Here is a 22,984-nt window from a genome sequence, read left to right as displayed (position 1 = left end):
TGAGGCTGACATTTAAGACTGATTCTTTTTTTTTAAAGCACATTGACCGTAAAATGCAATTAAATAGTACTCTTTTAACAGTACTCTTAACATTTACTGAACTTCAAGTGCTGCCCACACAGGTGCCTGATCAAATATCTTATAATATTTTTACTATTGATCAAGTATCGGCTTTCAAAAAAAAAAAAAAACATTAAGTCCAATATTTTTTTAAAATCTATATATCGGCCGGCCGATATATAGGTCTACCTCTAGCTGAAACGTTCATTGGAATGCATAAATACATTCATTAAAAGTATATTAAATAGCCCAACATAGTGTGACCTTACGTAAGTCACCAAGACACCTTAAATATAGGTTATATTTATAACTCACAGGGTTTTTGTACCTACAATACAGAAAAAATGTCCTCTTTGAGCGATTCAGTAAGTTTGCTGTTTAGTAATGTGTTCAAACATTTTTCTGCTTTATCATAGATGTTTTATGACAGCTTTATAATTAATACTTGACAGAATGCTGGCCGAGCAGATGTGCACATTGTGTGTTTTTAGCAGCTACACTTGCAGTACACAGCAGTATTACTGGACCTAGTACAGTGCTGTTAAACTCATAAGTTTATCAGTGTGGGGTGTTTTTGTAATTTGACAGACAGACTTGAAATTAGATTGAAAAGAATACACATACAGAAAATAAAAACACAAATATTTATCCAATAATTATCCACAACCAATAACCATTCAACCCCTACTTTGAACACAATGTTTCTGGATGTTCTAATAGACAGTGCTATGCCAGAGACAGGCCAGGTGTCATGTGACCTATATAGACTGTAAATACACAGTCATGTTACAACAAATTCACCACTGATAAAGATCATCTGTTGAAGGAGCTTTAATAAAACTATTTTTGACAAGAACAGTTCCAACCCATCAACCCTGCCTTTAGGCTTAGAATGCTATAATTTACTGATCAACCCTTTGTGACGCTGAAGGTTTATATTCATCAGGTATGTGGGAGACACCACTGGGCAGGTGACAGAGCTTGAGACAACAGGAAACGCATAGATTCCAGCGTTTGTGCTGGATTCTTCTGTGACCTGACAGTAGGACTCCGTCCATTATCACTGCAGAGATGATTAATATGTTCAGGATATTTATGGCACGTAACGTCATCACAGACGCCATCAGGTTGCTGCTGTTTCTGGACTGCTCAGTGTGGGTGATACTGGCACAATGAATTGATACTGCAGCAATTCCATACAATTCATTTAGCACAGTAGTACCACACAGACAGTTTCAGCAGAGATTTACTAAACACAGGGTTCCTACAGGGTTCTACAAGCTAAATCTAAGACTTCTTAAGACCTTTTTAAGACCACTTAGTACAGAATTGAATGCCCATTTCACAGTGTATTTCATGGCTATATTGGAAAAAATTTGGGACTCCTAGAATTTAGGAAAATATATACTTATTTCCACCAGTGGTTCCCAAAGTTTTTACAGTGGAGTACCCCCTGAAATATACTTTTTTAGACAAGTACCCCCAACTCTCGCTTGAGCATTTTTGAGTGAAAAAAAATAGGGAAAATTTGTTGCTGTGCCAAAAGTGTCTGTTTATATTTTCAAAACTTTGTAAACAAACAACATATATTTGACTTTAATATATAAAAAATAACACATTTTTTAAAGTAAATTTTGTGTGCAAAATATAAACTGAAAAGTGCCCTCTTTCATTGATAACAAAAATAAATAAACTGGTCATTAATTAATAAATGAAGCTTTCATCAACAAAAAATAATTACTTAGCTACTCAAATAAAGTCATTTTGAATAATATAAAATAGAAATGTGCTTACAATGTTATCAAAGCTTAAACAAGATGATTGACAATAAAACTATTACATGAATGTATTTATTGTGTTTTATATTTCAGCATTAATTCTAATTATTTATTTTGTATTTGGGACATGATGACTTATTTAACGTATTTTTCCCAAAAAAATTTCAAGTACCCCCTGGGCTTCTTCCAAGAACGCCTGGGAACCCCTAATTTACACCAACACCTTGTTTCCCACCGTTCTGAGTCATTTCTCACCGGGGGCTGTAAAGTTAGTCATAATTGGTTCCTAATTTCAGTATAAATTGTTGGGTTGGAACAGGTGGAGCTGAGTTGACTAACATTACTTTCTTTGCAGTTTGGACATTTAACAGATACATTTAAACACAATACAGCCAACAAGTTTATGGCAACAATACTTAAGACCTACCATATCACATTTTTAATACCTTTTAAAGACTTTTTTAAGGTATTAAATGCAGATTTGTAAATTCAAGACTTTTAAGACTTTTTAAGACCTTGCGGGAACCCTGTAAACAACAAACAGACACATCACTCCAGTCCAGGGCAAAATCATTATCAGGTTATAGCACAGATTGGCCAAGTTATAGTTACAGATTCAATAGCAGTTAAATAGACAGATAATAAATAACACTACTGTACATCATGAACAGATGCATTCAAATAGACGACTGGGCTGATCCTAAAATCCCTGAGCAGGAAACCACAATGACAAAAACAAACAAGAAAAGCACTTTGAGAGTGCAGACCTCCACCAAGACACATCTGTACCCCCCACCCCCACCAAAATTTAATCATTTCTTCCTTGTGCCAGTATCAACATTTCCTGAAAATTTCATGAAAATCCGTCCATAACTTTTTGAGTTATCTTGCTAACAAACAAACAAACACGCATGCACGCAAACACACAAAGCAATGTGATCACAATACCTCCTGGCAGAGGTAACAACCACAAATGATAGCGGGCATAACTAAACATACAAAAGTGTGGTACATCTTCACATTCACATACATGTGTGTAGTGGTTGTTGTTACCTCTGGGTCTGCCAGTCTCTGAGACAGCCCCACCACAAACACCAGGTTCCTCTGGACCACACGTACACTGGCCAGGTGTTTTCGGTTCTCTGTGATCTTTTGCTTCTTCTCATTCTGCTTTTGCTTCTTCTCGTTCTTTATCCTCTGCAGCTCCTCCTGTGACAGTGGTTTGTATACTGCAGGGTCTTCTGGGTAAGGCTGAAACATAACACGGATCCCAAATCAAACCAACAACCACAAGTTCTGACATCTCCTGTCAGATTCCACAGATATTCAAATAGTTCTGACCAGTAAACTCTGATGGCACCAAACCCTATAATGTCCCCACAGATGGTTATTTCCTACTGGCATAAAAGTTAAATACACTGCCTGGCCATAAAAAAGTCACACATGCAATATTTCACTGCACCATCTTTGATTTTGATTACAGGAGATGTTCACTGTGACATCTTTTTTTGCCACATAATTCGTATGTAGTGTCACAATAAGGTACATAATATTTTTTCCATCCATAGTTGCATTAACATTTGATTAACATTGATGATGGAGAATCGGACTGCTGCATCAAGTCTTCATCACATCCCAAATTAGAGTCTGGACTTTATGGAGGCTAATCCATGTATGTAAATGAACCATTCTGTCACAAGCCTGATGATCCTGATCAATCCTGGCATTGTCCAATCTTTATGACGTTAGAGACATGAGAGGACACTTACTGCAGTTAGAGTTATTAACCACTGCAGTACGTACCCATGGAAAGATCTGAAATATTTGCTTAGTTAAATCCAGGCAGTTACTTTTTTTTTTTGTCCAGGCTGTTTATTTAAAGGATATGGATTTTCTAAATGTGAAGAGATTTTTGTTAATATGTTACAGACCCCCACACATTGAGATAAAAAATCAGGCATTGAACAGTTTTGATCGTATTGTGTGTGGTGTGCTTTGTAATCTCAACACAGCACACCACACACATAATGATCCTCCAAGCCAGAAATCTCATGTGATCAAACGTGATCTAACGAAAACAAAGAAGAAACATAGCAACAATCAGAAAACACAACACGCAACATGGAAGAGGACATACGAGAGGAGGGAATGATGTCGTTCTTGGGACTATATTTGACGGAAAAATCCAGAATTTCTGAGGTCCACTGAACTTTACGTTTCAGGTCAGCCACGCTTGTTTTTATTTATGCCTGCTTCCTTGTTCCTCAGTCAGCTCACTTCTTAATTGGCTACATTTCGTTCCACATCACAATTCATGGAGTCATGACTTGGGAGTCGTCGGCTTTCCCCACACATGAAGGTTTTTGGTTGTAAATATTAGTTTAAATTTAATATTTACGATTGTTGGCCCCAACCCATTTCAGAGCCGATATTCGGGACAAATTCAGTCTTAACACACCTCAGACCACAGAATAATCTTATAGGATAATCTAATAAAACAAAAGATAATCTGGCGTTTGCTGTCCTTGGTCGGGGAGGGGGAAATTCAGGACAAAACAGGCCAATTATCTTTATGTGTGTACCCGCTTAACTCTAACTGCAGTAAGTAGCCTCTCTTTATTGTCAAAAAATTTGGACAATGCCAGGATTGATCAGGATCATCAGGCTTGTGACGGAATGGTTCAGGGAGAATGAGACATCATTTTCACACATGAAATACACATGAATAAATTATCCAATTTTCTACTAAATTCAGAGGAGTCCGCTTGAGTAAAAATCAAACAACTAAAGACCTTTCTGCAGGCAGGGCAGAGACCGTTCTCATCTGTCCTGATGCGATGCCAGCAGAAACGGCAGATCTGGTAGCCACAGGTGCAGGGGAAGAAGTTGACATCATCGATCTCCAGTGGTTCCATACACAGAGGGCACTCCATTGTGTCGTCCTTCACCTTGGGGCTCCAGGACATCCTACGCTTCTACAGCAGTAGAGGTTACAGCTTTCACTCAGCTGTGACAAGAGAAGCTGCAACATGGAGAAGGAGACCAATTATAGCCTGATGAGACAGTCTTTTGATATGAATCACCATGACAACTTTAAAATCTGGCAGGAAGAAACAGGACTAAACTGAAATTTAAAGAGCTGGATGGAAGGTAAACAATGTTCATTATGGCTAAACAATTTGGTGAAATATATTGTGATTATTGTGAACAACGTTTGAGTCTTGCTCAGTTCTAATTGTCTATTGGTCTTTAACTTTTCTGTAAAGGATAAAACTCTGCCATCAAGGGTTTTTTTAAGACAAATTTAACAGTCATCTGAGAACTGATGAACTGTGATGAATAAGAGTTCTGGCTTTCCATCCATTTGTGCGGACTCAGTGTGAGTGGAGTCCACTGAAGCCATCATTAAGCTGCTGTGTTAACAAAGGGCTACAAAGAGGATGTTCAACTTTGTTTGGACCAGTCTCAATGGCCAATTAAAGTGTTCTACAGAGCTCTGCAGGCAATCACTGCTGCTTCATTGGAGTGATTCCGCAACACATGATTTACTTTAATGCATGGCTAAGTGTTCAGCTAATGGACACACAATGAGAATTACTGCAGCATTAAACTATGGTGACATTGTGGGCCTCCATAAGGAGCACTACATTTTTTCTTGTTATCAGAGCTGTCAACTAAATGGAACACTAGCCAAATGCATGTTTCTGGGATTCCAACTTCAGACGACCGTAGGAGAATATTTTCAAAAGCAATACCCTCCAAGCATCACTTTTGGGTTTGGCAGATCAGTAAACTGGGGTTACCTGAGTAAGTAAGTGTCAAGTAAATATTTTTAGGTGTACGAGTTGAGACCATCTGCTGTACTGATATCCTTGTGTTTATGGTTACCGCACAGGATCCTGATGAAGTTTATCAGTGATGCTGGACAAAATCCAGACAAACTGAGAACAGCAGGTTTGAGAACCGTTCTCTCTCTCTCTCTCCTCTCCTCACTGCAGCAGCCACAAATAAAGCTAAACAATGCTAGTAAGAAAGTCTATTTTTCCATCTACAAGCTACTGAATAAACAGCAAAAAATGACATTTGTAAATTACAGTGACTGGAAGAGTGGAAATTGTTTCTGTATGCTGTGTGGATTTTCATGCTGCCTCATGCTAAAACAGCACTGATGTGTTTATGGTTAATGGAATTATATTCATCTCCATAGAAGTAATCTGATCCACAACTTCAAGAACATGATCCAATCCAAACAATGAGTTTTTTAATTGTTTGCACCCCTAGGACATGCTGCTTCTTTCATTAAGTACACAGTACTTCCATGTGGACCTATGTGAAGCAGTAGGAGAGAGTAGGGATGACAGATAAAAATAGTTGTGCATGTCCAAAGTGTGGAGGGGTGGAGTCTGCTGGGCCTTCTTTCTTTTTAGGGGAAGTCCAGATGGGCAGCAGTGGTGCTACTGCAGCCTCCCCTCTGCTCTGCTCTCCTCCCTGCAGGACATGTATGGTCATCAGTGAATCCTCCAGCAGCTCAGCGCTCAGGCTGGCTGCTACTGAAATGAGTCTGATTTGCACACTGTGTGAAATTAGTAACAGCATTTTCAGTAGGGCCAGTGCAGAAGGGGGGGCTGCCTTCTGGGCTCAGATGTCTTGAAGCATGAGATCCTCACTGCACCTGGCTGGACATTACCACTCTGTCATCCCAGAAAACTAATAACGTCTCAGCAAAACCACAGTGGTCTTGTGAGCCCACACCACTCTTCTTAAGAGCAACATGCAGGTTAACAACTGCAGATATTTAATGACGAGATAGGCCAATTAATCATTTAGCTATTTAATTAGCGTCAACGTATTACAAAGTACTAGTATGAATAAACCTTGGTTGTGACATTGACTGAAGGCCAACTTTAACAGAAAATACTATATTGCTGTATTGTTGTTATAATAATTATCATTTTTATAATAATTATCAGCTCTCTCACTTTTTCTCCCCCCTCCCTCTCACTTTCATTCACTCTCCCTTCCTTCCCTTCTCCCTATTGCCCCTAATTAATCCATATTACTTAGTTGCTCTTTAGGGTTATTAGTCTTCTTTTTCATCGTAATATGATGTTGTTATTGTTGTTGTCTGTCATTATGTTTTGTTTGTTTGTTTAATTTGTCTTTTGTTTTTAAGTTTTTTCTTTCCAGTATGTCTCTTCAACTGTATCACTAATAAAAAGAAATAACTAAAAAAACAAAAGCAAACAAACCTTGACTGAAGGCCAACTTTAACAGAAAATAAGAGCTGGAAAAAAAAACAAACTTAAAATATTACCTTGAATTAAGTAATTCAATAAGTTAGATGAATAGAATAGAATAGAATAGAATAGAATAGAATAGAATAGAATAGAATAGAATAGAATAGAATAGAATAGAATAGAGTCTTCTATAAGCATTTCAGGAGAGTTGTATTTGATCTGTATAAAACTCAAATTACTACACAATCTGCGCCAAACATCCGCACTGACTTAAGAGGACTAAATTGGCCAGAAAATCCTGCAGTGCAAGTTTGCCATAAGGTAGATAAGTCAAGCTACCTCACATTTAACAATAAGAAATTCAGAGACAGGAACTGTAATTATCTGCATTTGTTCCAGAAGGACCTGGAACAGATGAAGATAAGGAGAACATTAAGTCATGAGGAAAACAAGGGGAAAGTAAAGCAGGTGTTCTGGTGAGTGAGAGGCTTTGGATAATACTGTGTAAACACTGTGATGTTGCATTTCTATCACATAAGCACAACATACTAAAAATTTTTCAAGATTCAATAAATCATTTAATTATAAACAAGGAACCTGTGGTCAATCAGATGTGTCCACTGTCATTGCTCATAACCAGAAATATATGTGTGAAATTCGTGAAGTCACAGTGATTTTGACCTTTGACCCCCGGCCACCAAAATCGAATCCACTTATCTCTGACTGTAAGTGAATGTTTGTGGCAAATTCAAAGACATTCAGTCAAGCTGAGATATCATGTTTTAAATAGAATGAGGACAGGCAGATTATGTGACTATCGCTGCATCTTAAATAAAACACTTCATTCACAGGTAAGAAAATACAGTCTCTCATTTAGCGTTTCACAGACTCTAGTCAGTCACTGTCCAGTGTCAGCTTGTTACACCTCCTGCTCTATGTGACTGTATTGTCTGACTGAACACAGCTGAATTTACTGTAGCACTGTTTGTGTTTATTTATTGTTTACTGCTTTTGTTGACAGACAACTGATTGAAATACTGAGATAGTCATTTCCCTGCGGTATATACTGTAAAGACTGCATGCTACCCACCAGTGACGTGTAAATCATGTTAAAAATCTTTATTTTCAAAGTCATCTGACAAAAAGTGGATGCTAGACAACTCCCAAAAAGGATACAAGCAGAGGGCAATGCGTTTCTGTCAGTCTGCTGCTCGGATTCTCAGAACCACTGCTAAATGTCACCAAAGTCAATAAAACTCATTTTAACTCAGCGCTGGTACAGCCTCATCAGCTGACAGCAGCCTCCGGGACAGACACTCTGCAGTGACCTATGATTTTATCAGAACAGTTTGACCAGCGCAATGCATGTTTTTTCTTTGCCTGACAAATTAATATTGAAAACCTATGCTCACTGACCAAGGAAAGTATAAAGAGAACATAAAACCTCAAATCATGTACAGTTAATTGTTGGAACAGCTGTTACTGTATTGTTCTATGACCACAAGAGGAGAAATTTTCATTAAAAGAAAAGTCCTGACAGTGACGGTTCCTATTATAAAATACACAAAAAACAGATATTCAGACAAATTAGTAGTTTTTAAAACATGCTGAGTAGATTACAGCCCAGGTTGTTAGTTTGGTTGAAGGAATTAATCTCTTGTATGATATAATTTGATGGAGTGTATCAAAAAAAAAATTTAACAAGCAGCTATGAAGAGAGAGAAACTTAATTTTGACAAATCAATAATGATGACATCAAATGCAGGCATACTTGGATCAAATCAAAATGTCTACTGTGAAAACATTTTTTTTTGCACCAGTAATTCTACATTTCTTACATCAACTGAACTGAGTCCCATGAATATCTGCCCTGTGTGTGACAGACAATGCCCAGCTAGGTTCTGTGTACACCACTTGTCAACACATCACAGTGTCAAGGCCTGTCTGCTCTGCAAGAAACCATTAACCTTTACATTATGTCAACTCACAAGACACGTCTTCTTTCAGAAAAAAGGAGAGAGTGAAGTGGCAGTCCAGTGTGTCAGTACCTGACATAATGTCTCGCCAGGTCAGCCAGACTCAAGACAACAAGGCTTTTAGACTGTGCCAACTAGCCCACATAGAGGAACTAACAAAGCTCACTTCACAAGCAAAGGTCTTTTCTTCTTAATCATTAACCTAAATGTATTGTCTGTGCTCATAAAAGACATAAAGGCCAAGTTCCTTAGACAAGGCTCTTCCCTGATATCATAACACAATTAACCTGAAGAAAACAGGAAGAGGAAAATCATCCAGAAACACCAGGCCCACACTACCAGTAAACCATGGCTTTAGACCTGTACACTTACAGGAAGACTCCACTGAGAAAGGAGATTATTTACACTTAGATCAGACTGACAAAGAGCAGGAAAACATGAAACACAACTCAGCCTAGAACCACACCAAGAGCAGTGTCAATATAATACTTGATATTTCTTAGTGTCACACAAATACCTAGGACAAATCCTGAAATAAAATTTCAGAAACAGCCTGATAGAATGTTTTAAAATTTGGTACAACTATTCACTTGGACTCAAGGATGCACTGAAAGATTTTGTTGGACAAAGGTCAAGGTCAATTTATGCGAGAAGAAGTTGTACATTTTCTTGCATCTTAATCACTAAATCTCCAACCTGCTTGACATAATATTACAATCAAGAATCCAACATTTAAATGTGCAAGTTGTCGGATATAAGGTTTTCAGGATTTATGCATGATGCCAAATACAATAATAAAACAGGCTGCAGATAACTGAAAATATTTTAAAAATAATAAGTTTTCAGTATTGCTCTCAAAAACAAACAGTTCAATTTACGTCACAGAATAGAGAGATCTCTCCAACTTGCTATAGTGGACTGTATAAGAGAAAAACCAACAAACAGAGCTTTAGATGACTCACAATTTCATAACTCCACTCTCAGCTACTGAGCAAGATGATATGCAAATACAAACTTATCACCTCTCATTGTTCAAGAAACCATTCATAAGGTAAGAGATGCCACCTTATCAGATAAAGCAGTTATAAAATATTGTTGAATATTCTAAACACTTTAACGAAATGTGAATTATCATATGGGTGCTTTATTTTTGACAAGGTGGTGTGACATCTCATAATAACAAAGCTGTGCAGCTGGATGTGAATTGTGACAGAGAAACTTCGCCTGTAGGTGCATTTTTTCTCTGAAAGATGATTAAACACAGAAATTGTTCAGTCAAAGTCGAAACAGTCATACTGCACAAACAGCTGTAGGCTCTAAGTAAATATATCTGTTCTAAACAGTACCAACAATATTATGTGAACTCCGCACTCCAACTGACAGAAGTTTGGCAACACAAGCCAAGTACATGTCACTATATGAACATATATCCTGCCTTTACAAATACCAATAAAACACCAGTGTACATTATGAGTAAAACCACAAGTTCAGTGAGGCAGCACCTGGGCGTGTTTAAGAGATTGCTCTGTGAAGCACTTTTTCAAGAGAGAGCAATTCTAATGTAAACACAGGCATGTGACGAGGTGAGAATACTGGCACCACCATTAGTAAGGCTGACAACTGCTGCCACGTTAGTACAAGTGTTTGTCTTCCCATTATTAATAGCAAGCAAACATTTAATGCCTTTCAGCACTGAAAATGTACAACTACAAGAGAACACAAAAGCACGATATGGTCAAAAATGTTACAATACAAAGTTCATATCAGTCTGTGTCAATACTTAACTCAAATCATTACTTCCTTGTGGTTGACAGGCTGAGGGAAAACCAAAGAAGCAAGATAATTTTTGGTTTTAACATACTTGTAAGTGCCATAATAAGATGGAAACAAAGTAAATGACAGTTATTTATGATATCAAGGTATTTATGGTTACATTATGGTGAATAGTATGCAAACAACTGAACTATTTCAAAATCATCATATTATTTTCCCCCCAAATTGTAAAATTTAACCAAATAAAAGGTGGGAAATTAACTTAAGGAAGAACATTTATATGTATATGATGTAAAGATAGCCATATAAATTTTTTATATCGCAATAATCCTAACCGCAGCTCTCCAAGCACACTATTTACATTGCAACTTTAAAATTATATCGCGATAGTCATCATTACCGTCTGCAGAATACTCAAAACAAATATTGCTACAAGTCTCTGTAGTTGCATTTTAATGGCAAGATAAAGGGAAATGAGTGGGTTTAACATTTTATCATATAATAGGACAACTTTTAAGGGTTTAAACTGAAACGTAAGTAGCTGATATGGGCCTTTTTTTTTCCAATGTAAGAGACACCATTTAGAAAAGTAAAGCATACATTTATCTGTTTTCGTTAATGCAAAGTTTGACAGCCCAAGTAGGAATTGTTTGTGGATGACAACTAGCTGCTAGCGCCGCTGTTGTCAGTCACGTCACGGCTGCAGTGACACTTCAGTGGGGTGCCGTGCGGGTACTGACAGGCTGCGCTAGGCTCACCAGCTAGCTAAGTTACCTAGCTATGCTAACCGGCTTGGCTGCCAGCCTGGAATGCCGTTAGCCGCTGCTCGTGCTGTGTGACGTCGACAAATAGTACACAGAGTCCCCTATGCTCTGCTGTAGCATAAATGTCAACAGCGTCGTGGTGACAACATAAGCCATAAAAGTTCTCAGAAGACACCGGCACTTCCTCGCACACACGTAAGCTGTTTAGAAGTTGTATGGCTCTCTGGAAAGGCTGTCAGGAAGACGAGTTTACGCGGCCTGCCCTCCGCCGGCAAAGCCCGACACAACCTACAACACCGACCCCAGCGTGAGTGAAGTTGTCTCGGCTGTCCTGTCAGAGCAGCCCGTCCTGCCGTTTGACAACTGGCTGAAGTTCAGCCTCAACTCTGTCACTATCCGTATGAAGACGCTGGTTGTGTTGACAGGCTGATGAAGTGCGTTGGTGAAGTGGGATACTCTGGATACTCACCCAGCCTATATGTGGAAGTGGGACTCGTCTCCAGGATGTGGAGGCAGAAGTTGTCTGTGAGGACCAGTGACCCCCCCCTTACAGAAAGTTGCCGCCTGCGGATTGTTAGCAGCTGTCCTCTGAAAACCACCGGCCTCTTCTGTCAGCTTATTAAGGCTTTGGCCACCTACTTACACCACAAACCACCATCTTACATTGAAAGGAGGAGAGTACAGGAGCAACTATACAACTCAGGGAGTCTGCGCACATAGACTTGGTAGTTGTACGCAAAGAATGCTGGGTATTGTAGTCTGCAAGTAGTCTGACGGAATTCAAGCACGTGCTTTTTTACAGGGAGGGGGTGGTGTATAATAAAGGGAAGATTACAGAAATCAGAAATAAGGAAAATTGCAAGGCAGAAACATACCAAAAATATAACTAATGTATTTGTAGGTTAGAATTAAATAAAAATGGTTGAAATGGTCATGTATAGTGTAGATCAGAGGTCACCAACCGTGATCCTTGAGTGCTACTATCCTGCATGTTTTAGATCAGGGGTGTCAAACTCAGATCCTCAAGGGCCGGTATCCTGCATGTTTTAGATGTTTCCCTCTTCCAACACACCTGATTCAAATGATAAGCCTATCACCCAACTCTGCAGAAGCCTGATAACGACCGTCAGGTGTGCCCGGTGGGCCCTCGAGGGCCGGAGTTTGACACCTGTGTTTTAGATGTTTCCCTCTTCCAGCACACCTGACGGTCGTTATCAGGCTTCTGCAGAGCTTGATGATAGGCTGATCATTTGAATCAGGTGTGTTGGAAGAGGAATACATCTAAAACAGGGGTCTGCAACCCTGGCCCTGGAGAGCCCCTATCCTGCATGTTTTAGATGTTTCCCTCTTCCAGCACACCTGATGGTCATTATCAGGCTTCTGCAGAGCTTGATGATAGGCTGATCATTTGAATCAGGTGTGTTGGAAGAGGGATACATCTAAAACATGCAGGATAGTGGCTGTCTAGGACCAGGGTTGCTGACCCCTGATCTAAAACATGCAGGATCTTCTTTCATTTTAAGAAAATTATTTTGTGAATCAAGTAAAAAAAAAAAGCGGGGAAGGCAACACAAAGAGCCTCTGGTTTTGACAGGGAAGGTGTCTGTCAACAGTGGCCAATAGATGGCGAGATTGGACTGGTTTTCCAAGTATCTTCATTGCATAAAATAATGCTAGCCTCAAATGAAAGATGTCCAGACTTTTTCAAAAGCATCTGAAAAACCGGAACTTTGTTGCATCTTAAATCTTACTATATGTTTTTCTTAGTAATATGGATTTAGTTATTCAATCGATTATCTTTTTTTATTTTTTAATTAGATTATTTATTTATTAAGTATTGGAATGTAGATTATACCTTAATATAAAATCCAAATTAAAAGGGATTATTTGACAGTGTGTTAGGGAACTGAGAAACAACATACACATAAAAACTCCTAATTACTGAAAGAAATTGTTATTTGGTAACAAAAATGTACAGAGGTTCCACAAGCCTTAGCATTCTCTGTAAATGCAACTTCATACATGTTTCTTATAATAACCATTTCAATTCTGATGTAGTTTCTAATGGTTCACTTCACACATATTTCTTACATGATCTTGGCATGGAGAACAATGAATTTCATTTTGTCTTCTATTGTCCTCTATGTGGTAAATTAATGACTTATTTATTTGAAAAGATCCAGCTGAAGAACCTGCAGTGCTATCAGGATAAAACTATTCAAACAAAAGCAATACAACTATTGAAAGTGTGATAATGAACATGAAATGACAGTAGATTCATGGAAATTTTCAGTGTAACTGAAAACACATATAACAACAGTTTCCTTTACAACTCCGGTGACTGTGAAGTGTCAAATGTATATACTGTCTTATTAGAGAATAGAGACGCTGTATACATTAGACACATTTTTTCACAGAAAGGACAGCATCGATTTACATAAAACATATTCTTGTGTGATTACAAACACTAGAGGGAGACATTTACATAGCTTCAATCAGCAGATACAGTAACATAAAACAAAGAGGAACCAAACATGTCTATTAGACCATACATTTGTACTTATCACTGAAAATACTTCAAACTGATGAAACTCTCCTTCTTTTGTTTGAGTTATGGCAACTTTGTATTCACACATGACAATTAAAAACTTATATATATATATATATATATATATATATATATATATATATATATATATATATATACATATATATATATATGTATATATATATATATATATATATATATATATATATATATATATATATATATATATATATATATATAATTGCATCTCTATTTACAGTATAGTTAGTTGAAATATTCAAATGCTGTACAAATAATTAGGTGTTATCACTCGAATGAAAAATATACACCACTTGAATCACATTGTTCTGGCTGATTGAATATACTCACAAAAAATGCATTTCTCCCTTTGATGACAATGCAGTTGATCTTAAAATGATACTTTTTTTTTTTTTCTTTAGCTTCTGTTTTACTAGAAATTCCTTGATGATGAGCTCATTGATGAAAGTACAACTATTGTGTAAATCCGATGATTTTCCACATCTTGTACTGTCAGAATACAGCATGTCGTTGAGTAATCACAGATTATCATTCATCATGTTTGACAAATAAATATAAATCGAACATATTTTTTTATAGTAGTTCCTGATTTGAATTGAAATCCACCTGTTTTTGCGCATGGTGTGTGATACATCTGTGGAGAAATTTCAGGATTCATGAATAAAAAGAAGAAAAAACCTAGATTTTAAGGTTTATCAGATATGACTTGCTGTCACTCAAATTAAAAATATCTACAAACTACCACCTGAAAAAACATGTTGACTTTTGGTCAAGAAACTGGGATGATACTAACTTCTGGATTAGCCACCAACTACACTGCTCTCTGTAAGAACATTTTACAATTTAGTACTTGATAAAACAACTGTCATATAACTAAAATGTCTAGTATCAAAACCTTCACTGTTTAAAAACATTTAGACAATCTTGAATTATCATCATAGTCACACAGTCTTTATAATTCAACAGGAAGTTCTTCAGCTGAGTTTGTGATCAGAGGGGCCATATCTGAAATGGCCAAAGCCACATCTTTCAAAACCATGGACTTGTTTCCCATTTGCAACATGGATTTAAGGCTTGCCCAGAAAATCTGCTGCTTCCGTTCATCCTTTGGCCACTCAAGGTACGTCTGTTGCCTCAGCAGACTCCTCAGTCTTAGGAACTTCTTGGGCAGAGAGTTGGTTGGAATGGGCTCCAGTAAGATGAAGACCAGAGAATCCTGTTGGACACTGATGGCTCTGTGTTGGGCAAAGAAGAGCTCGTAGTTACACCATTCGCTCTGGACAAAATGTTCAGAGAGGACAAACACAGTCTTGTAGCTGGACTCCACACAGTTGATAATGTTATCTATGATCCAGTCACCTGGGACAAAGTCTCGCTCGTGAATGCAAAGGGAAAACCCAGTGCCTTCCAGGGAGGGCACGAGCTGGTTGTCCACCCAGTCAGCGTCATGGTGACTGTAGGAGATGAAGGCATGATAAGTGAACGACACATTTTGTAACATGTGGGACCGTTTCTGGCCTCTCCTCTTCACTCTGATCCATACCCATAACATCTTTGTATACCACACACCATCACATTTGTAGAACACCAGCCCAGTGATGCCAGATATAACCACGATCACGGACAAAGCGACTGTAGCCTGAAGCCACGTCTCACATGAAAGCTCATTTAAACCTGAGAGCGACAGACCCGCGTATGATGTTGGGGTACTACATATATATTGCAGGGGCCAGTCAGGAAGCAAAGACTTGTTGAGATGTGTGACAAACCAAAAAGAGTCACATGAGCAGGTGAATGGATTGTTTCCGGCTTTTAAGATCTGGAGACTGGTAAACCCTGACAAGGCCTCCTTGGAAATAGATGTGATAGCGTTCTGGTCTATGTAAAGACTGACCAGTGCTGGGGCTTTGAGAGATGCAGGGATCGCCTGGATTCGATTGAAGCTGAGATGGAGGTCTGTCAGCCTGGTGAAAGGAGACAGATCATCTTGTGTTATAGTGGTTATTCCAGTGTTTGACAAGTCAATCCTCTCAAAGTTTGAAGACAGGTATTTAAAAACACCATTGCCGAGGTTGTTGTTTCCTAAATTTAGCTCTTTCAGTTGTTCAGGCCATGGATGGACCCCATCCAGTTTGAGGGAGTTGAAACTGAGGTCCAGCGACTTCAGTGTCTTCATCTGATGCGTCTGCTGTGCAATAAAAAAAAGACTCTGGAACTTGTTTTTACTCATTGACAAATGTTTTAGTTTGGGGAAGACAGATGTATATGAACAACCAGGCCACCAGAAGTCTGTATCTATCAGGAGGTTATCTGACAGATCCAGAGTCTCCAGTAAGGGCAGGACAGATATGCGTTCACACGGCAACCTGTTCACTTTACTTCCTGAGAACTTCAAATACTCCAGGTTGGAAATGAGGTCAAAGTTCATGTTAAATGTGGGGCGTTTGTGCTGATAGCGGTGTATACCATCAAACGTAACTGAGCGAAGACTGAATGTGTGATTAATGGTGCGAAATTGGAATCCCTCAGGTGTGTCTTCGTTGTAAGTCATGTTGACAAATGAGAGGTCAGTTACAAAGGACAGCCCCACATTCTTCAGAAACACCTCCATGAATGAGCTGTTTATCCAAGTGTTTTCTATCGTAAGACTCTGTATTGATGTCATTGTTCTCAGACTCTTAAAAGGGTTACCAGTAATGTTGCATTTGTCTGGAAATACAGTGATTAATCTCAGAGATGTTGTTCCTGTTTTATTCACGTCCCTGAGGACAGCATCAAACATCCTGAAATCATCACAGAAAGATGCATGAAGAGACAACTTTTGGAGAGACTTGAGTTTTGCAAAAGCACCTGTCTCGTATTTCTGCCACTGAATTCCAGCTCCAAACTCCAGGTGTGGCAAAGACAGGTTTGTCAGAGGATTAAAATCGTTGGAGTTCACAGACAGAGCAGCTGTACTTCCTAAATAAAGCCTTGTCAGATTTTGCAGGTCCTGGTATGATTCTGGTATTTGATAACTGTCATACAAATTATGAGCCAAATCAAGGATTATCAGTTGCTTCAGTGAAAAGTCAGGAATTACTTTTAAATAATTATGAGACACATTGAGAACTTTGAGAACTGGAGTGTGATTAAACACACTGGGCGAAATTTCCTCCAGACCACAGTGAGTCATTTTCAGGAAACAGAGCTGGGCAAGTCCAGAGAGGGCAGCTTCTCCTAGTTTTGGGATAGAATTGTGAGACATATCCAGATACTTTAAGTCACTGGGAAGACCTGAGGGAACCTCTGTTAAGTTTTGATATGAACGGTCTTGCATCTGTTGCCTCGTGTAGACACACCGGTTAGATCCATTTTCATCTGTTTCCACAGCCATGCAGTCTGATCTCAGCAGGGACAGGATGGTAATGATCCCAAACAGCACAGCAGCATTTGTACTGCAACACAAAAGGAAGTAAGTCAAGAGAAGCAACAGTAGAAAGAGATCATAAGGGAAAAATACAACAATGTGAAAAAACACCTTTCTGTTCCACCAAACACCTCTCTGTCCTAAGAATACAATTAAGACAATGATTAATTGCTACACCTTCTTCCTCTCTCAGAAAAGACCAGTGATTGGCCAAACTCTTGTGTCATTGGCTGGATTTGCTGAAGCCTGAACACTATGGTTGCATTGCCGTTCAGACCAAAGATTTGCAGTGAAATAAATTAATTCAATATGTTACAATAGTTAGCTAGTGTTTTCTGGAGTAAACACAAGACCTATTTTATTTGTTTTAGTCATTTGCTAGCGCTGTCTCCCAGAACCAATTTTCTCAGTTAAAACACTACATTAAAAATCCCCTATAGCCTAAAGGGCATCTTTCTCATAGATCTCACCAACTATGTTTACATATACACTAATGTTCTGCATGTTTCATCATTCAGAAAAAGACAATATGCTGTTTGCATAGCTGAGGAAAATGAACATCAGTCTGATATTCCTCTTTACACCCATACATACCTGAAAAATAATATCAGTCTCCCTCTGCTTGAAAACACAAGTTTTGATATTTGTTAAGATCAAAATGTGGGCTTTTCTTTGAAGCATTTTTTTTCTGCATAAACACGGACCATGTGTCATAATCTACTTTGATACATGAACCCTGTGTGACAAATGTGCTCTGTATGACCACGACAGGGAGAATGATCAGTTTCAGTGTGAAAGATGTGTTTAATGGGAGATACATTTTAAAAGCATTTGAATTTTTGATCTTCTATTTATCATTAAATCTCTTAGTGAGACCATGCACCGTAAGACAACAAATGACAAGTAAAGTTGTTGTGTCTTTCAGCTAAATACAAAGTCAATCTTTGTCAAAAAGGCTTCCTGAAATGGAAAAAATATAAAAATGTTTCTCTTTGATTTTCATCTTAATGAAGCTGTAATACTTGTTCATAATAGATAAAAAATAAATATAATTTTCTTTTGATTAAAAAAAGAAAAAACAGTAATGAAATTAGAAGAAAGAGGGGAAAACGTTTTGCTTTAGCAAATCAGACTTTGATGTGAAAACTGTTGCAGTCTGAGATAAACAGAAACAACATGTCCTCCTGAGAATCACTGGAGATAATGTGTAAATATTTCATGAGTGATTTTTAAGTTTTAGATTGTGAAACATCAGCAACATGTGATGTCTTTTCATACTGCAAAAACAGAATTTTAAGTAACCTTGTTTTTGGGAAATGGGTCATTCCAGAATTGGAGGACATTTGGGCTTCAAAATTCTTGAAAAATAAACCTTCACTTTTCTAATTTTCCATTATATATTCATCAATAATAGGTAATAAACTATCAAAGGCTTGATTAGCTCAGCTTACACATCAATGGTACAATTTTTATTACATGAGTTATTTGGTGTTTGTAATACTTGGGGCAACCCTGTTACCAACACTAAGGAACCTGAAAAAGGTGCATTAATTAATTTCTGAAATGTAATTCTTTTTCCATTAAGTAAAGAAAGTAACATTCTCTCTGAATAACCATTTGGTTTTACATATGGCTTGACTTAAATTAATTTTTAGCAACTTTCAAAATCTGTCTCGTCCAACTTTTCAATAGTGCCATGTTTCACTTTAACAATTTCAGTATTTATTTTACAATATTTACTCTGATACATTTTGCATATAATTACATAAACTCTTTAAAGGACAATGGGTCAAACCCTTTTGAGCTGGGAAAGTAATTTATGATTATTTTCAATTAACATCATATGGTAACAGGGTTGAAATTAGGGTAACAGGGTTGCATAAAGTAACAGGGATGACTAGCTACATTATTTCTGATTATAGATGATTATATAAAAGTGACAAATACTCAAGACACCAAATTATTCTTTGAATAACTTTTAATACTTTCTGTCAGCACTATTTCTCAAATAACACCCCCCCCCCCCAAAAAAAAAACCACAATAATAATAATAATAATAATAATAATAATAATAATAATAATAATAATAATAATAATAATGGGGGGGGGGGCTTATTTCAGGAAAATTTTCAGATTCAATTTTAGCCCTGATTTTCTGATGCAACAAGATGTTCTAAGCACTCCTGTGTATTTTTTTATTTTTATTTTTTTTAATTTTCATCCAAACCCCCACCCCCCACCCCGAAAATTACTTTTTAAACCCTGAAATTGTGGGGTTTTTGGAAACTTACAAACCCTCTTCACTTTTGATAAAGTACAATGTAGCAATACGCTCATGCTGGGAACTAAATGTTTTTTTGTGAGACATGTCATGTCTTCAGAGTGCTTTGCACTACAAAAGGTGTAGTGTTAAGGTCCAATTCTAGGTCAAAGGTCACCCAAATGGTCCAAAATGCATATTTCATGGAATGAAGCTGTTAATATGGGTTGTTCCAAATGTTGGGCTCAGGTTCTCTCCTCAGAACACATCTACTGACCACAAACAACTGACATTCAATCAGACACATTCAACACAACTATTTACTCATGTATTCTCCATATAGACATGTCAAAAAGAACAACAGTAGTTTCACATGACTTTGACATTTACATGTGTATGTCCTTTTGTGGGCAACAGTAGTTTGCAGGTGGTGCAGTGGATAGATCTGGTGCCTCACAGACAGAAGGTCCTGGGTTCAATTCCAACACCAGTCCGTGGGGGTGGGACCTTTCTGTGTGAAGTTTGCATGTTCTCTGCTGGTACTCCAGTTTCCTCCCACCATCCAAACACATGCTCTGATAGGTTAATTGGTTAATCTAAATCACCCATAGGTGTGAATGTGACAGTGATTGTTTGTCTCTATTTGTTCAGTCTGTGATGAACTGGTCACATGTCCAAGGTGAACCCTTCACCCATAAGTAGCTGGGATTGGCTCCAAGTGACCTCCGCGACCTTAGTGAGGATAAAGCGTGGTCAGAAAATGAATGAATGAATTAAGTGTTGGTGATTCCCACCAAAATGTGTGCTACTGTTTCCCACCACACTAATGGCGGCAAATTCAAATGGAATGTACATGTTTTAATATTTAGTCTCTAATGTGTCTTTAAAGGGCCAAAGGCCTTGGGGGTCCCACCAGGAAACCAGAGGGAACAGAACTAAGGACATATTTGATAAAATGTCAGAAATGTCTGAATTTTTGAAAAAACTAGGCATTTTGGTGACCTACAACATGACCTTGACATTAGACTTTTCATAGTACACAGTACTCTTACGATACAATATGGCACTGACAAGATCATTAACTGTCCTATCATGAACATATTTATACATTGCACTGGACAAAAGAGTGAAGAAGCTGGGAAAGTTGCAATTTTCAGAGTTAAAGTAATTTTTGGGGTGGGGGTGGGGGGTTGGATAAAAATGTCAAAAAAATGACACAGGAGTGCTTAGAACATCTTGTTGCAACAGAAAATCAGGGCTAATATGGTATTTGATATTAAGGCCCCCCCCCATTATTAACCCTTCAGGTAACTTTCTCCTGGCTTTACTCCTCTTATGAGCCTCTCTCCACTTTTTTCGTTGGGCACGCTGTCCTCTCTCACTGCAGTCTTTTTGAAGCAACTTCTTTCCTGTTTCTCCATCTTTCCTCCATTTCTGTCTTTCTTTTAGTAAACACTGTTGTCTCCTCTGTACATCAGCATCACACTTGGCACAGTAGCGTCTCTGCTTTTCAGCACCACTCAATGGTGGGCCACGCTGTAAGAAAAAAAAATTATCTAACTTAATTTAGTGTCCCCTATTATGAATTGTAACTCATTGTTTATATATAGTTTGATTTATGTCAAGATAATAATCCCATCAAGGTAGTTGCTGCAACCATAATCCATTTGGACTACCATTAGGAAATAAAAGGAAATAATACAGTCTGGAAAATTCAGGAATGTGTTTACAATATGTAGATTAACTAAATTCTATCTCAGATAATGTAAATTATTGACTTGAACCACAAATAATAGTTTGTAAAGTCTGAGTAAACTGGAGGAGATGCAGTCCTGTTAATGTAGTGCAACCCTGTTACTCTAATCACAGTAACAGGGTTGCAAGTAACAGGGTTGCAAATCCAGACTAATGTTAGCTTTTTCTCAGGCATAGAAGCTAGCTACTTAGCTAGCTGTTACTGCTGACCAAGAGAACACACTTACTTATGTAAATAAGTAAAGAAAAAATCAAAAAGAATTTGTCTTATCCTATTAATATGCATAACAGGGTTGCGTGAGGTAGAGTGAGACATTCAACCAAGGCTCACAATCTAATGAAAATATGAAAAATAGAAGAGAGGACATACCTTTGCTCTACCCATTCATTTGGAAAACTGTTTGATGATGTCAGTTCCAGCATATCATGCGATTCACTGCTTCTCTTCTTCTTCTACCATGCTAAAAGGTTATGGGTAACAGGGTTGCGTGCATGTTGTGGGACAAAGGTTCCATGCATAATAATTATTATTTAAAATATTATGTTTATTAAAAAAAATGTTCCCACAATTACAAGAGACAGTAATGAAACAACTCATACCAAAAAAATGAGATTTAAATTTCATTTTAACTGTTTTATTTGAGATTCAATTTGGTCATTAGGGGGGGTGGGACAAGTGATAAATGGCATTTTAGGGGGTACTCCAGACTTATTTGGTATTTTTAAAACTATTTACAAACATTCTTTTCTCCTAGTTTTTTTTTAGATTTGGTCTCAGAACAAGTAAATTTAAACAGAAACTCCATGTTTTGGTATTTTGTACATGGATTATTTAAAATTTGATGGGTGGGATGTAAAATGTCCTCCAATTCTGGAATGACCTAAATGAGAATCGTTCAGTGGCTCGACTTTCATTCTAGTGTTATGAATTTTGAAAAAGGTTTAGGACTTCAAATATTTAGCCAAGAAAAATGTGCTTAGCCCATTAATTAAAGGTGACTTAATTACATTTATTTCTTGTAGGGCTCTTCAGTAATGCAGAGGTGCATAAACATCCAGATGTGAAGGCAACACCATCAGATCAGTTTTCTACATCAAAACTTTTTTTTTTTTACACATGGTTTTCTAGCTTGTTCAACAACATTTTGTGAGAATATTAAAATCAGTAAGACAGACATTAAAAAATAGAAGTGTTTTACCTTTGCGCAGACATGGCTTCAGAGACAGGAGTTTTCTGGTCAGTTATTAAAGACTGAGCCACTCTGACTTTTATCCTCTGTGTTCTGATGAATCAACCACTACAACAGTTCCTCTTTTTCTTTCCTTAAACTCTTATTTTTGTGTTGTCGTGGGTAGTGTTCTGTTACACATGACTAAATCTTTCC

At 37.7% G+C, this 22,984-nt stretch overlaps 2 protein-coding genes across 4 annotated transcripts in view; both read right to left on the bottom strand.

The window, feature by feature from the left end:
- cnot4b (CCR4-NOT transcription complex, subunit 4b) overlaps positions 1–12,288 on the bottom strand; it is a 30,469-nt gene extending 18,181 nt beyond the window's left edge. For 2 of the 3 annotated variants that reach the window (XM_030148596.1, XM_030148597.1), the window contains exons 1-3: positions 12,058–12,288; positions 4,631–4,860; positions 2,892–3,089 (exon numbers count right to left, since the gene is read on the bottom strand). In XM_030148596.1, coding sequence (XP_030004456.1) covers positions 2,892–3,089; positions 4,631–4,804 — 372 coding nt within the window. In that variant the 5' untranslated portion in view covers positions 4,805–4,860; positions 12,058–12,288. The remainder of the gene's footprint in view (positions 1–2,891; positions 3,090–4,630; positions 4,861–12,057) is intronic. The other variant, XM_030148598.1, reaches the window with a different exon arrangement.
- A 2,083-nt stretch (positions 12,289–14,371) lies between these two features.
- Positions 14,372–22,880, bottom strand: LOC115429281 (toll-like receptor 1). The gene is made up of 2 exons (XM_030148594.1): positions 22,799–22,880; positions 14,372–17,612 (listed from the first exon to the last, which is right to left on the bottom strand). Exons 1-2 carry the CDS (start codon positions 22,810–22,812, stop codon positions 15,128–15,130), a joined length of 2,499 nt encoding a protein of 832 aa, XP_030004454.1. The 5' UTR covers positions 22,813–22,880; the 3' UTR covers positions 14,372–15,127.
- Between the last annotated feature and the right edge of the window lie 104 nt (positions 22,881–22,984).

This window comes from Sphaeramia orbicularis, chromosome 12 (assembly GCF_902148855.1).
Source record: "Sphaeramia orbicularis chromosome 12, fSphaOr1.1, whole genome shotgun sequence".
In the NCBI taxonomy this organism is placed as follows: Eukaryota; Metazoa; Chordata; class Actinopteri; order Kurtiformes; family Apogonidae; genus Sphaeramia; species Sphaeramia orbicularis.
The sequence above is the reverse complement of the archived record's forward strand: the minus strand, read 5'-3'. Positions and strand labels throughout refer to the sequence as shown.